The sequence below is a fragment of the Parasteatoda tepidariorum genome, chromosome 7 (genome assembly GCF_982258835.1).
Source record: "Parasteatoda tepidariorum strain Cologne lab strain chromosome 7, Ptep-v5.0, whole genome shotgun sequence".
NCBI classification, from domain to species: Eukaryota; Metazoa; Arthropoda; class Arachnida; order Araneae; family Theridiidae; genus Parasteatoda; species Parasteatoda tepidariorum.
The window spans coordinates 63429296-63442190 of NC_141761.1; the positions used below are offsets into that span (position 1 = coordinate 63429296).

At 31.0% G+C, this 12895-nt stretch overlaps 1 protein-coding gene across 2 annotated transcripts in view; it reads right to left on the reverse strand.

Annotated features, from left to right (window-relative positions):
* Positions 1-12895, reverse strand: part of LOC107451272 (fatty acid synthase) — an 85271-nt gene that overhangs the window by 21914 nt on the left and 50462 nt on the right. For both annotated transcript variants that reach the window (XM_087167945.1, XM_071183367.2), the window contains 5 exons: positions 10177-10331; positions 8861-9061; positions 6164-6475; positions 1928-2047; positions 1526-1648 (listed from right to left, as the gene is read on the reverse strand). In XM_087167945.1, coding sequence (XP_087024071.1) covers positions 1526-1648; positions 1928-2047; positions 6164-6475; positions 8861-9061; positions 10177-10331 — 911 coding nt within the window. The remainder of the gene's footprint in view (positions 1-1525; positions 1649-1927; positions 2048-6163; positions 6476-8860; positions 9062-10176; positions 10332-12895) is intronic.

The window sequence follows — 12895 nt, forward strand, 5'->3', positions numbered from 1 at the left end:
GTTTTAAACCTTTAATTTAATTCCAAAGCTAATATTCTTCCGTTAATATCTCCTCGTTTTATGCTTTAAATCCTTCCAGAAATTTTGTGATATAAACAAATGGAAATATCAGTTAGTTGAATTTTCAGTTAGTTCTTTTCTGAAAATTTCCTAAGTTTGTCTATAAATAGAGGTATAATTAGTTGAGAAAATATAAGATTATGATGTGAGGCTAGATTATGATGTGAGATTAAATTACGATCGATATCGATGCAATGACAAATACTAATACTTAAAGATTTAAGCACAACATTTTGATGAAAAATAACGGATTTTTAAAGTAATTCAGAAGTGGTTTTCAATTTTCTTCATAAATTTCTAAAACTGAAAGGTGATTTATTTTGTGCTGATTCCAATTATATAATTAGAAGATTAAATAAAAATGCCTTTGAATTCATTGCCGATTGATTTCTAAATTTTTGTCTTTTTGAATGAGCATTCTTCAGCATCCCTTCTGCTTACAGTTTGCAAACTTTTGTTCTTCATTACATACATTGAAATCAGTAACGGTTTTGCTTGCTGTAAAAAAATTGAAATTGTTCTTAAAACTTCTTTAAATACCATTTGTCATAATATGTGTCATAATCATACCGGGGCTTAGCCATAAACATGCATATTTAGCGTTAAGCCCTCCTCCTAAGCATTAAGTGCTAGTATCTGAAAATGCAATGATTAAATGAAAAATCATTAAGAGTGTACCTTTTATTATTTTATGTGGTATACAAACACTTGCACATTGCCCAGATGTTTAGTTGAGTAATTGAAAAGATTAGCCTTTAAGCGGTATTAAATTAAGAGCTTTGTCTCGGATCAAGCTTGATGTAATTCGAATATTTCTTTTCAATCATATTTAAAGCACTTTCATGTTAAGAAATATTTGCGATTTTAGTATAGAGAGTGGTCCTTTAAAAAAGGTGCGCAAGATTATCGTTTACGTTAAATGTATTCGAATCAAAGTTGACAAATGACAAACAAGAAAATAATTTTTTCTTTTTTTGTGTGAACTTAAAAATAATAGATTACTTTTCTATTTCCGTTGAAAACGGCTGCGAATTTTTTAATATCGAATTATTAATCCAATAAATTAACTTCCAAGTATTAGTAATTCCTCGATGCCTAACTGGTTAAAATAACAGCATTGTCATTGTCAAGTAGTGGGGTTTGAGCCTCAGTGGTGGCTTGAAGTCAACTTAGCTTCAGATCGATACGTACCAGCTTGTCTGTGAGTGGCTTAATATAATACTGACCATATTGCCACAATAACTACACATTCGTGAAATTTCGGAGCAATAACCTCCACGTCTTCCCTGGCCTACAACGGGCTGCTGCGGGAATGTATTATTCAATGAAACTGATAAGAGATGCGTTGAAACTCACGAGTGGTTTCTTCTAGAACATTTATTTACATATGTTTGACATGTCGAAGTGGAAAAATTTTAATATAAATACTTTTTCATTATATCCTTATGTAAAAAGACGTGTTTACCTAAGTTTCTATTTTGAGACAAATCATATTGCCCGATATCCAGAAAATGCCCATGTTTAGACAGGCAGCGAAGACTTGCCTGAAATGTACCGTCAGCTACAGAATTCAGAACAAGTTCCACTCCTATAAAAATTATTTAAAGTGAAATCAAGAATTAATCATAATTTTTAAACTGTGCATTCAATTTTTATTCTCAATATCATTAACATGAACACTTGTAGTTTAATTGTAATTTGTCTAAGCTGGAAAAATTTCATCAAAAGTATATAAAATTAGTTTGGAAATTATCACTTAAATTTTTAATTTTCTATATGCATGAGTTTAGAATATTTTGTAGCTGCTGCAATGAAATTACTGGATTTTAACGTTGAAAGTATATATATGAACAAAACATATACGTACCTTTTCCCTTTGTTCTGTTCTTTATCATCATTTCAAAATCGTTTTCTCTGGAGTTTAAAATATTTTCCTCTTTCAGTTGGGGGAAGAGTTTGCGTAAATATTTCCGATTCAGTTCAGTACCTAAAAATAATTAAGCGATTTTTTTAGAATTTTTTTTTAAATGGCAGCGAATTCTTATTTGTAAACTGAAAGAAAAGCAACGAATTATTTGCTCTCTCGATAAATTAAAATACTCAGATTTAAAAAATTCATCAAATATGATTAAAAAAGTTATAAAAACTAACTCGATAAATTTTTTTTTTCTCTAACGGCTGGAACTGAACTTTCGTTTTCACCTGGGAAGATGCCGGAAGTGCTGCTCATTTAACGTTACCCAGTGGGCACCTGTGAACCTAAGTCAAGGAGGCGAGCAACATTACCCACGCCAACCTGTCAGAAGTACCCCTTTAATAAGGTGGGTCGCATTCACATATCACACACAACAGAGAACAACACATAGAATGAAGCATCCATGCCCAGAGCGGGATCCGAACCCGCAGCCATTGGCTTCGCAGTCAGGCGCGCTAACCGTTCGTCCACCTGGCCGGCCACTACAAAATTATACACACATATAAATTTTATTCATATGACCAAGTTTTATAAGTTTTTGCAATTTTTTTTTCAATCTTAGAAAATAAGCCAGAAAAATCAAGCAAGAAAAATGATTCTCCTGGCAATTTTATTTAATTTTATAATTTGATTTAATACTCTCTACTCAGAAAAATAAATTGTGTACAAACTGGAACACAGATTTTTCAAAATCTATTTTTAGTTATTTTATTGCTTGAAAAAACGACACAAAAACAGAAACTGTTACATTTTAAGACTTTTATTTAGGGTGCTTCGTGATGATTATTTTTTATGTATATATTTTAAACAAAGAATAAAAAAAGATACGCATTAGAGGTCACAAGTTTAGATTGAAATGAGAAAAAGCTAAAAAGTTATCAAAATTTGATGAATCACTATTGAGAAAAAATATACTGAAATCCTCAGAAGCAGTTTGATTACCAAATGAATCGCAAAAGCATTTCAAATAGTATTTTTTTATCTCGTGACAGTTTTCCTATTATGTCAGATTTTAAAGAGTTCATTGTAGTATTACAGGGTTGGTTACTCACCCATTACAATAAAACTGTTGGTACCTTTTAAAAGATTTGTATGGGAAAATATTTTTGCACAGAAATCAAAGTTATGATATGCACGTTTGAGAAGTAAATATACTCGTTTGAAGAGTTAAAATAAAAGCACATTTTAATTGCTATTTTTATAAAATTGAATAACTTGAAAGTAAAGTGTATGGTACAATTTTTAACTGTGGACAAGAATTTAAAATTTTCGCAAAAAAATTAATGTTTTGCCATGAATATTTGTGAAATAAATTTAAGAGTTTATTGTATCATTATAGTTCTGTTTCGTTTTTCAGCAGAATAAACTTATATTGTTAAAGTCATTTTTAGAAAAATATTAAACTTAATCACAAAGAGTATAATCCTCCTTTTAAAGACAGATCTAGTTTTGGTTATCCTTGTTCAATGTTCTTCAGGCCACTTTTTCATTTTGCACATCGCCAAATTTAAGAACATTTTTCTTCATAATACGATAATTTTTTTTCCTAACTTAAGCCTGCAGTTGCACTCCGCATTTTCTCGTAAGAGAATTTTCTAAAAAGGGATCAGAATAAAGCGTATTCAGGCGCAATCTTAATTTTCCAGTCAGAGATCCTAAAGCATGCTTATTAATTTAGGTAGACAATATTTTAAATCACAAAATGTGACGCAAAAACATAGTTTATTTGAATAAATGCACCTTTTTTTCATTGAAAATAGTTTATCGACCTTCAAAATATGGGAAATAGATGCAATCTGGAGCATATGGTCCTAATAGTTTAGAACGAAAAGCGGTCAAAAATTTACGTCCTTCAATGTCACTATCACGTACACAGGTTCAAATTTAATGGTTCAGTGGGATAACCCCTAAACTTGCTTATTAATTACAGCAAGCCGTGGTTTCTCAGGGGACAGAGCGCTCACCTTCCAATGAGGTGAACCGGGTTCGAATCCCAGCTATGGATAGTCGATACGAATTCCGAACCTGGCTCTCACAAACAACAGTGCTGACTTAAAATATCCTCATTGGTAGACGGATCATGGGCTGGAGTCCCCTTACCTTCACGCTTACGGTGAGATGTTCTCGTGGTTTTTCTCTCCATATAACGGAAATGCGAGTTAGTTTTATGAAAAAGTTTTCCACGAAGTCATTTTTCTCCAAATATTTAATCAAGGAGTTCCATTGTCTTCTGGAGTGGTTTCAAAATTACAAGGCTACTGAGTTAAATATTGGTAGTCGTAAACCCAAAATTGAGTCGGCTTGTTCTGCGATGGTTATAAAATATAAAATTAATTAGAGCAGAAAAGATTTTATGTTGCGAAATCTGATTCAAAAACGCACAATTCTTCTGAATAAAAATATCTTTTTTAGCGGAATAGGGTTCTTAACCTTCAAATTATAGGGAATAGATGTAATCGGGAAAATATGCTCTTAATAGTTTAATAATTATTGCGGTTGAAAATTCGGGTCATTATGTTAATTACTCCTTTTCCGTTTTTCGTCATATCAACAAAGCAATTTAAGCGAAGGAGAATTTTTTAAACATTTTTGCACACAATTAGAACATTTCTCTTGATTTTTTCAGGAGATTTCCTTCAGAGATAATTTCTTGAGAAATGGAACTTCTTTAAAGTATTAATTATTACTTTTTTAATGACAAAACATAGTTTTGATATTGGTTTTTTTTAATGACAAAACACAAAACATTTTTAATGACCGAACTGTGTTTTTTCAATGCACAGCCGCATTCGTTAAAATAATTTTTTTGACATTAAGCATATAATTTCTTTAATAAATAAAAGTTTAATTAGCATTCATGAAAAAAATTTAATAATAAATAAATTACAATTATATCTAAAATCACAATTGCATTAGTTGAACAGCATCCAAGAAATTAAAATTTGAAGAGAAAACTTGTTTTCAGATCTATTAGATACTTCATGATATATATATATATATACGCACACACACACACACACACACACATTATATATATATATATATATATATAATTATATATATATATATATATATATATATATATATATATATATATATATATATATATATATATATATATATATATATATATATATATATATGTCACGGCGAAAGACCGAAATCGGTGGTTGTTGACTTTCACCGGTGAATGTCAACAAACACCAAATACGTCGTTGAAAGATCGAATATTTCATTACACTCTTGTACATTCGGACCCTCACCGGTGTAGGTCAACAATCACTGATATGCTTTGGTGAATGTCCGAAATATTTATTACATTCGATTTGATATGAATTTATTCGTGGATATAATTACATTTATTCGATATTTTAACCCTACAGTGATGCTTTTTTAAGGTTAAGTGCCACTGTCCGGTATACATTTGCCCGATATACCCTACACTGATGTTTTTTTAAGGTCAGGTGCCATTACTCAGTATATATTTGCCCGATACTCCAAACACTGATGTTTCTTCTAATCTATTGTCAGTAAGTATTAAAATTTAAAATTTAGAATAAATATAAATATATCAAATAAATATAAATATATCAAATAAATATAATAATACTAACGAATAAATTAATATGAAATTGGATAGAACAAATGTTTCGAACTTTCACCAAAGCGACTATGTGATTGTTGACATTCGCCGGTGAGAGTCAGAAATAAGGGTATTTAGCAAATATTTCGGACATACACCTAGCGACTACGTGAATGATGACATTCACCGGTGAATGTCGACATTCTCCAGATATCGGTGTTTTCACCGTAACACATATATATATGTGTGTATATATATATATATATATATATATATATATATATATATATATATATATATATATATATATATATATATATATATATATATATATATATATAATGCAGCAGACACTACTTTGCATCTGACGGTGTAGCGGCGTATCTGCTTTGATTCGTTTGAATATCCGTTGTTGGTTTTTTGTACCAGGAAGCTCGTAATTTAAGCGCATGTAAAACAGCACCAATATGTTCCTTCACTCATGAAATATGTAGTTAAACAAGAAGTTCAGTTTTCCTGTGCTAAAAAATTATTATTTTACTAACCGACGGACACAAATATTTCGCATTCGTAATGGATTGCTATTCTGATTGCAGCCAATCCAACTCCTCCAGTTGCAGAATGTATGAGAATGCTTTGTCCTTTACTGAGACCTCCACGAATTATAAGTGCATAAAAGGCCGTTGCATAAGCAACAGGTACAGTTGCAGCTTGTTCTAGACTCCATTCATCAGGTACATCTATGACAAATGCGGGATTTACGATAGTGGCTGTTGCAATTCCGCAACCTTTTGTAATTCCGGCTATTCGACGTCCGCTCTCATCTCGACCCGAAAATTCAAACCCAAGATATGAATCTGAAAGATTTTTCTTTATTACTTACAACAAAATGCTCAAAGTTATAAAAGCACAAATAATATAAGTTAAACAAAGTTACAGTAATAGTAATAAAGATTCATAATATGTATCTAAACAAAGAACGAATCATACGTACAGAAGAAAATTACAAAAATAAAGAACAACAACTAAAGAGAGACAACAACGGCCAAGTTACAACAATGACCAATAATCTGCACCCCTAAAATGAAAGGATGTGTCCGTTTTCATCATCTGCTAAATTCATTCAACACTGCTCCTCAGACACTGATATAAATTTCTGAGAATCATTTTATATTTAAAAATAAATCAATTTAGATAATGATTTCTTTATTATCTCATGCTTTCCTAATATTTTGTAATACAACAACTGGGTTTTGACGCTTCCCATCACCTGTTTCTGGTCTCCTTTCTTTGTTTATTTAAACTTGCCTAGCTCAAACTTTTTTCAACAATACTGTTGATCAACACCTGGGTACGAAAAAGCTCAACATTCTTATATGTTTTACCGAGTATTGACAAATATAGTTAGTTTTCTCTCTTTTTCTGTACATCATCTGTGGGTTCCGTTTTTCTGCCCCATCTGTGATCTTGTTACTTTAGGTCATTTTATTTGAACATTTACGTGCTCGGTCGGGCACGTCGAGCAATATAATTTTCAAGACCTAGTCCACACCCTTTTTTCCTTGTAACTTCTGTCATTTTGTTGTTCTCTGTGTTTTTCTCTTTCATTCTGTATTTGGAAATTAACGTAGAATTGAAAATAGTATGTTTTTGCTGCATTATTTTTTCGTCTTGAACGTTGTTTATTTTATTAGAGCAAGATCAATTAATGTTCATTCTACTTTATTCTGTGTTTTATACATTTTTAAAGTTAGTTGGTTGGTTGTCGTGCTACGGACATGGAAAATAAATCATTAACAAATCAATAAGATACTATAAGGGACAGAAGGTCCTATATACTGTTTCATCTATACCAAGACAAATGTCCGAATAAAGATCTTCTTGTAAACTGTCACGAATCTTTTGCAAGATGGCCAAAATGGCAGGGCAGAAGAAAAGATGATCAGGTGACAGTTCTGAGTCAATATAAATTTTAATCTCAATTATGTGTGAATCCAAAAACATAAACACGGCATTATCTGGAAACTAAAAGGATATACATTTTATTTTTGCTTTATATCTAAGTTTATCTTCAACTTAAGGCAATATGGCACAAAACTATTACTTTTTAAGTGCTGTTTGCTTAATTTTAGAAATAGTGTTACTAAGTCATTGACGTAAATGTAATGTATGCGATATGTATATTTTTTATTTTAATATTTAGTAAACACTAACGCCATTATTAATGAAATGTTATTGCAAAAAACAAAGTAAAACTCATAGATGAAGAGTTTGAAGTTAGAAGATGGCACTTTACTGTCCCTATGTTAAGAATGTATGGAGATAGAATTCATAGCGTCGCGGTAAACTGGGCACCAATGGGAAAATGACGGATAAAGCGCCTAAAACTTACTTGGCACAAAATGATGAAAAAAGAGAAAGTGAGGTTGGATGAACCAGTGGAAAGGAAGAAAGAGTGGTTGCGACTAACTGGAGAGATTAGAGAGCAAGACTGAGGGTCTTATGTGCCACTGGGCAGGGCGAGAGGTGATGATAAATTATCAAATAATATTTTGAATGAGACGTTTTTTTTAACTGAAGTCATATTTTGGAATATATAGCTATTAATTTTTGATTAATTATTGCGCTTTAGCTATAAAATAGACTTAAAAAAACTACTCAATCAGTACATTTCAAATTTTATTAATAGCCGATCACTGGTTTAGTGGTTACTGTACGAGAATACGGGACCAGTGGTAATGGGTTCGAATCTCAACGTAGGCATGAATGTATCTTTCTGTTTGTGTGTGTTTTATGTTCTTTCTTCTGTGTGATTGTGTGGATGTAACCCGCTCTATAAACGGGTTTTTGGTTGTATGACGCGAGCGGCGCTGCTCCACCGCCGTGACTTAGCCACAGGTGGCCATGGGGTAACGATAAGAGGGTGGCAATACTGGCATTTCTGAGGTTAATGGGAAATAGACCCAAGTATAAAAAATATTAATTCTTATACAACGTGTATAACTTATACATAATATAGCAATACTTATGCATAATTAGCAATAAAATATCATAAGCCGCAACTTAATGTAGTTCTTTTTTTATTTATCATAATTTGTTTGATTGCTACTACATATCTTATATCTTATTGTTATACAATGCAACGGCACTATCAAGTAACTACATATTTATTTATTGATTGATTTTTTTCCTTAACTAATTCAGAAATTTTGGATAACTATTGCAGAGGAATCACAACTTACCTGTTTTGGATGCTCTTATTGAAAGTTTTCCTGTTGCAGCCATAACGTCTTTGAAGTTTATTGCAGAATAATAAATATGAGCTAGAATATTATCCCTTAAATCTTCGTATTTTACTTGTGATTCTATCCACGCGAATGAGGAGAGGTCACCAGGGTTTCTGCATCTTACGAAACTGTGCTCAACATTTTTTAGTTCCATCCCTGCAAAATAAAACTATCAGAAATAATACTAACATTTTAAAATAAGTATTATATCTCTATTACTACGGTCTTAAGGATGTTAACGGTGGTAAATTTTCCTCTGCTTGGGTAGTTAAAGAGTTGAGCATTTGAAAAAGTAAGAACTAATTTAAATTTTTTAAAAAAAATTTCTTTTGAAATTAGAGAGCAATTACGAATCAATAGAGAAAATCTGTTACAATTAGAATGAAATATAATTTAGAGGAAGCGGCTTTTTTCAGGCGCAAAATTTCTAAGAACTTCAAACTAGCTGGCGTGGGGGCCTCATTTCCTAAAGCAGATGTTGTTATTACTAGTTCAGATCGGATTTACTGTGATCTGGATTCTTGGGAAAGGATTATCAGGATTGTTGGGAAGATTATTGGGATTGTTGCCTACTCTGAAGTTGAGAGGTAAGCCATTAAAGAGTCGAATGTAAGTCTGTTACGTAGCACTGGCGGTCTCTAATTCATTCAACTCCATTTCCGTAGGTGCTCTTGGCAGGGCAATTGTAGCTCCTCACTTTTCTCAGAAGCCTCTAAGGGTAGAAAACTGCCTTGAAAAGTGGAAGTATTGTCCTTATACCTTAGATTGACTGTCTCAAAACATTGGTTAACCTTCTAAATAGTATGGAAGTTTGTTTTAGTATCTGCGTTGTAGTTTGCGAGCACCATTTCCTATATTTAACTCACTTCAAAAGCCATTTTCCTACACAAGTTTTGAAATATTTTGTTGTGATGTTCATTTACTTACGATCTTGAACTCGAGCTAGTACTTTTTTGTTATCATCTTTTTTGTTATACTTTGATATATATTCATCTCAATTGGTTTATTATTTATTAACTTATCTGCAAAAATTAATTTTTTCCTCGATTTTTTAATATGAGTGTAATTGCAATAAAATATTCATCTGAAAGCTTTTCGCTCGTAATCTCTTTTAAATACATACCTTTTTATAATCTATAACTAAATCCAAAGAAAGACTGTAATGTTTATTGCATTTAAAATACTAAATTTGAGTAAACCAAATCTAAAACAAAATGTTTTTATATTGTATTAAGAAATGTATAACTAAATTATACTAATAGAATACTTACGTTCAAGAATCTCTAAATGTCTAATTGAGCCCCATGATTCATCTCTCCAAACGTTCATCACCAAGTTTTTGGCTAATATATCTTTGTAGAAAGAATTATTAAGGTCAAAAGACGGAGGCCTTGTTTTATTTTTCTTGGATGAAACAAACACACACCTGATAGACCAAATAATGAAGATTACAAAATTTATATTATTAAAAATTATAAAAATTGAGATCTACCTTCATGTAGTGTGCCTCATGAAACTTATTTTTCGACAAAAATATCTATAAACATAGGTTTAAAATTGGTGTATCCTGTAATGTCCCCCTTTCAAAGAACTCGTCATTATGGATGGTCACCATGTTTCCCATTGCTTAACACTTCGTTGGACTGCATTTGTTGGGAACCGAATGAGACAAATATTATTATTATTATTTTCGTTTAAATAAAACTTATTTCAATTTCCTTATTTTATTTCTCAATACAAAAACAGTTTATTCACTGTAAGAAGACGATAGACCTTCGATGGAGGAAATTCATTGTGTTGAAGAATTTTGAAGGGTCTCAAAGCTTTTCCATCGCTTACTAAAAACTTCATTAAGTGCGTTTCTACGAAATCCTTACTTTAACTTGTGGTTTATTAATACTATGATTTGATCTTCTATCATCTTCTGCAGGTAGACTAACTATGCAGCAACTAACAAGGGAAACTAGGGAAGTGTGACTCGCCAATTTTGAAATAAACTAGTGGGATGTATGCCTTATGAGGAATAATTTTAGGGGGCAACATTCGTTTCGGCCCATAGAAAATCCTGTGAGAGATAAAAAACAATTCAATATGTAGAAAAATCGGTACTTTATTACTTCAATGCAGACTATTAGTTATTGTAATTGTCTCATACTCCAATTAATTTTGTGGAACTTTCACGTACTATATAATACATATTTATTCTCAAAATTGATTTCGAAAATTTTATATGTCTGTAGTTTTTCTGAAAAACGTGTTAGGCTAATTTAAAAAAAAAAAAAAATTTACACCAAATTTTTTTAATATTTTTTCCAAAAAACTTTCCAAATTAATTGGAGTATTTAATTGCAAATCAATTAATTATTAATAATTAATTAACAATTAATTAATAATTAATTTTCTGATTAATTTATTAATTAGCAAAATAATTAATTATCCAATTAATTACAAATTAATTGGATTATGAGACAATTACAATAACTAATAGTCTGCATTGAAGTAATAAAATACCGATTTTCCTATATATTGAATTATTTTATATCTCTCGCAGGACCTTCTATGGGCCAAAACGAATGTTAATTAATTTATTAATTAGTAAATTAATCAATTACCTAATTAATTACAAATTAATTAGATCATGGGACAATTACAATAACTAATAGTCTGCATTGAAGTAATAAAATACCGATTTTTATAGATATTGAATTATTTTTTATTTCTCACAGGACCTTCTATGGGCCGAAACGAATGTTGCCCCCTAAAATTATTCCTCATAAGGCATACATCCCACCAGTTTAGTTCAAAATTGGCGAGTCACACTTCCCTAGTTTCCCTTGTAAGTTTTCGATTAAATTGGAAGTAATCTCCAGTTACTAATTTTCCAATAAAACAAGATTACAGGGCATCAAGATAAACTGATGTGAATGATATGGAAATGGTTGTGGATTGGTTTTGATGACCTGGAATTTTGTTTTATTCATATGAATACTGATTCCCTTGTTAACGACATTAGTTCCTCACCATATCTTGATAGCGCGTGGATATGCATTTTACCCTGATTCATCCCACTCGGCCACTGAGGCTTTTCTTGTTCTGTCTTTTGTTTTTCTCTCATTCGGTTACTACGTTGTTGCAAGTTTTGTTTCTCAGTTTAATTTTTTTTTTTATTGGCAGCCTTATGTTTTACATTTCAAATAACTTTTGTTTCTTCTCATTCACTCTAGTAAGTCTTGAAAATGGCCACTTACTTCTGAGCGTTTGAAACATGTCAACTACTATTTACCACTATTTTCCATTATTATCATGAAGTTTTTAATGAGGTTTTAAAGTTACAAGTAGTTGTCTGTTTGTAATACAGAGTTACAGGTTTTTTGAACATCTTAGGATATACTGCTTGAACAATTTTTCTCGAGTTGAATCGAGTTTTTTGGGAACATTGAAATTAGCTACTTTTAAAATTACTTACTCTTTCATATTTTTCCAGCCATCAAAATAAAATGCTAACACTTTGATTTGCATTGTAATGACGTTTACATATTTTTGGTTGTTGTTGCAGTTTTTTGCTCTCTTTGATCAATTTTCGGGCATTTTTGAAATAATGATATTTTTTTTAAAAATTTAAGTCTTTTTCTTTTTATTTCAAACAGTGTTTGAATTTTTCAAAAGTGCTGGCTCATTTTTTCAGCTTTTACTCATTTTAATTGATGTTCTAAGATTTTTGAATTTCACATACTGATACTGAACGTTGAAGGACTATAGATACAGTAAATCACTCTGTATTTGGCTGTCATTTCACAAATAGTTTAAATATTTTGCATTTGAAAATCATTTGTTTCAAATGATATACAATAAAATGATGTATTTCGATTTTATTTCATCTCGAATGAGCTTTGATAATATTTTAAAGCAAATTACATGTCAATCTTTCTTAGTATACACGTTTTAGGAAAGAAATTATATTAGAGAGGTCAAAATGTTTCTTTGATTGCA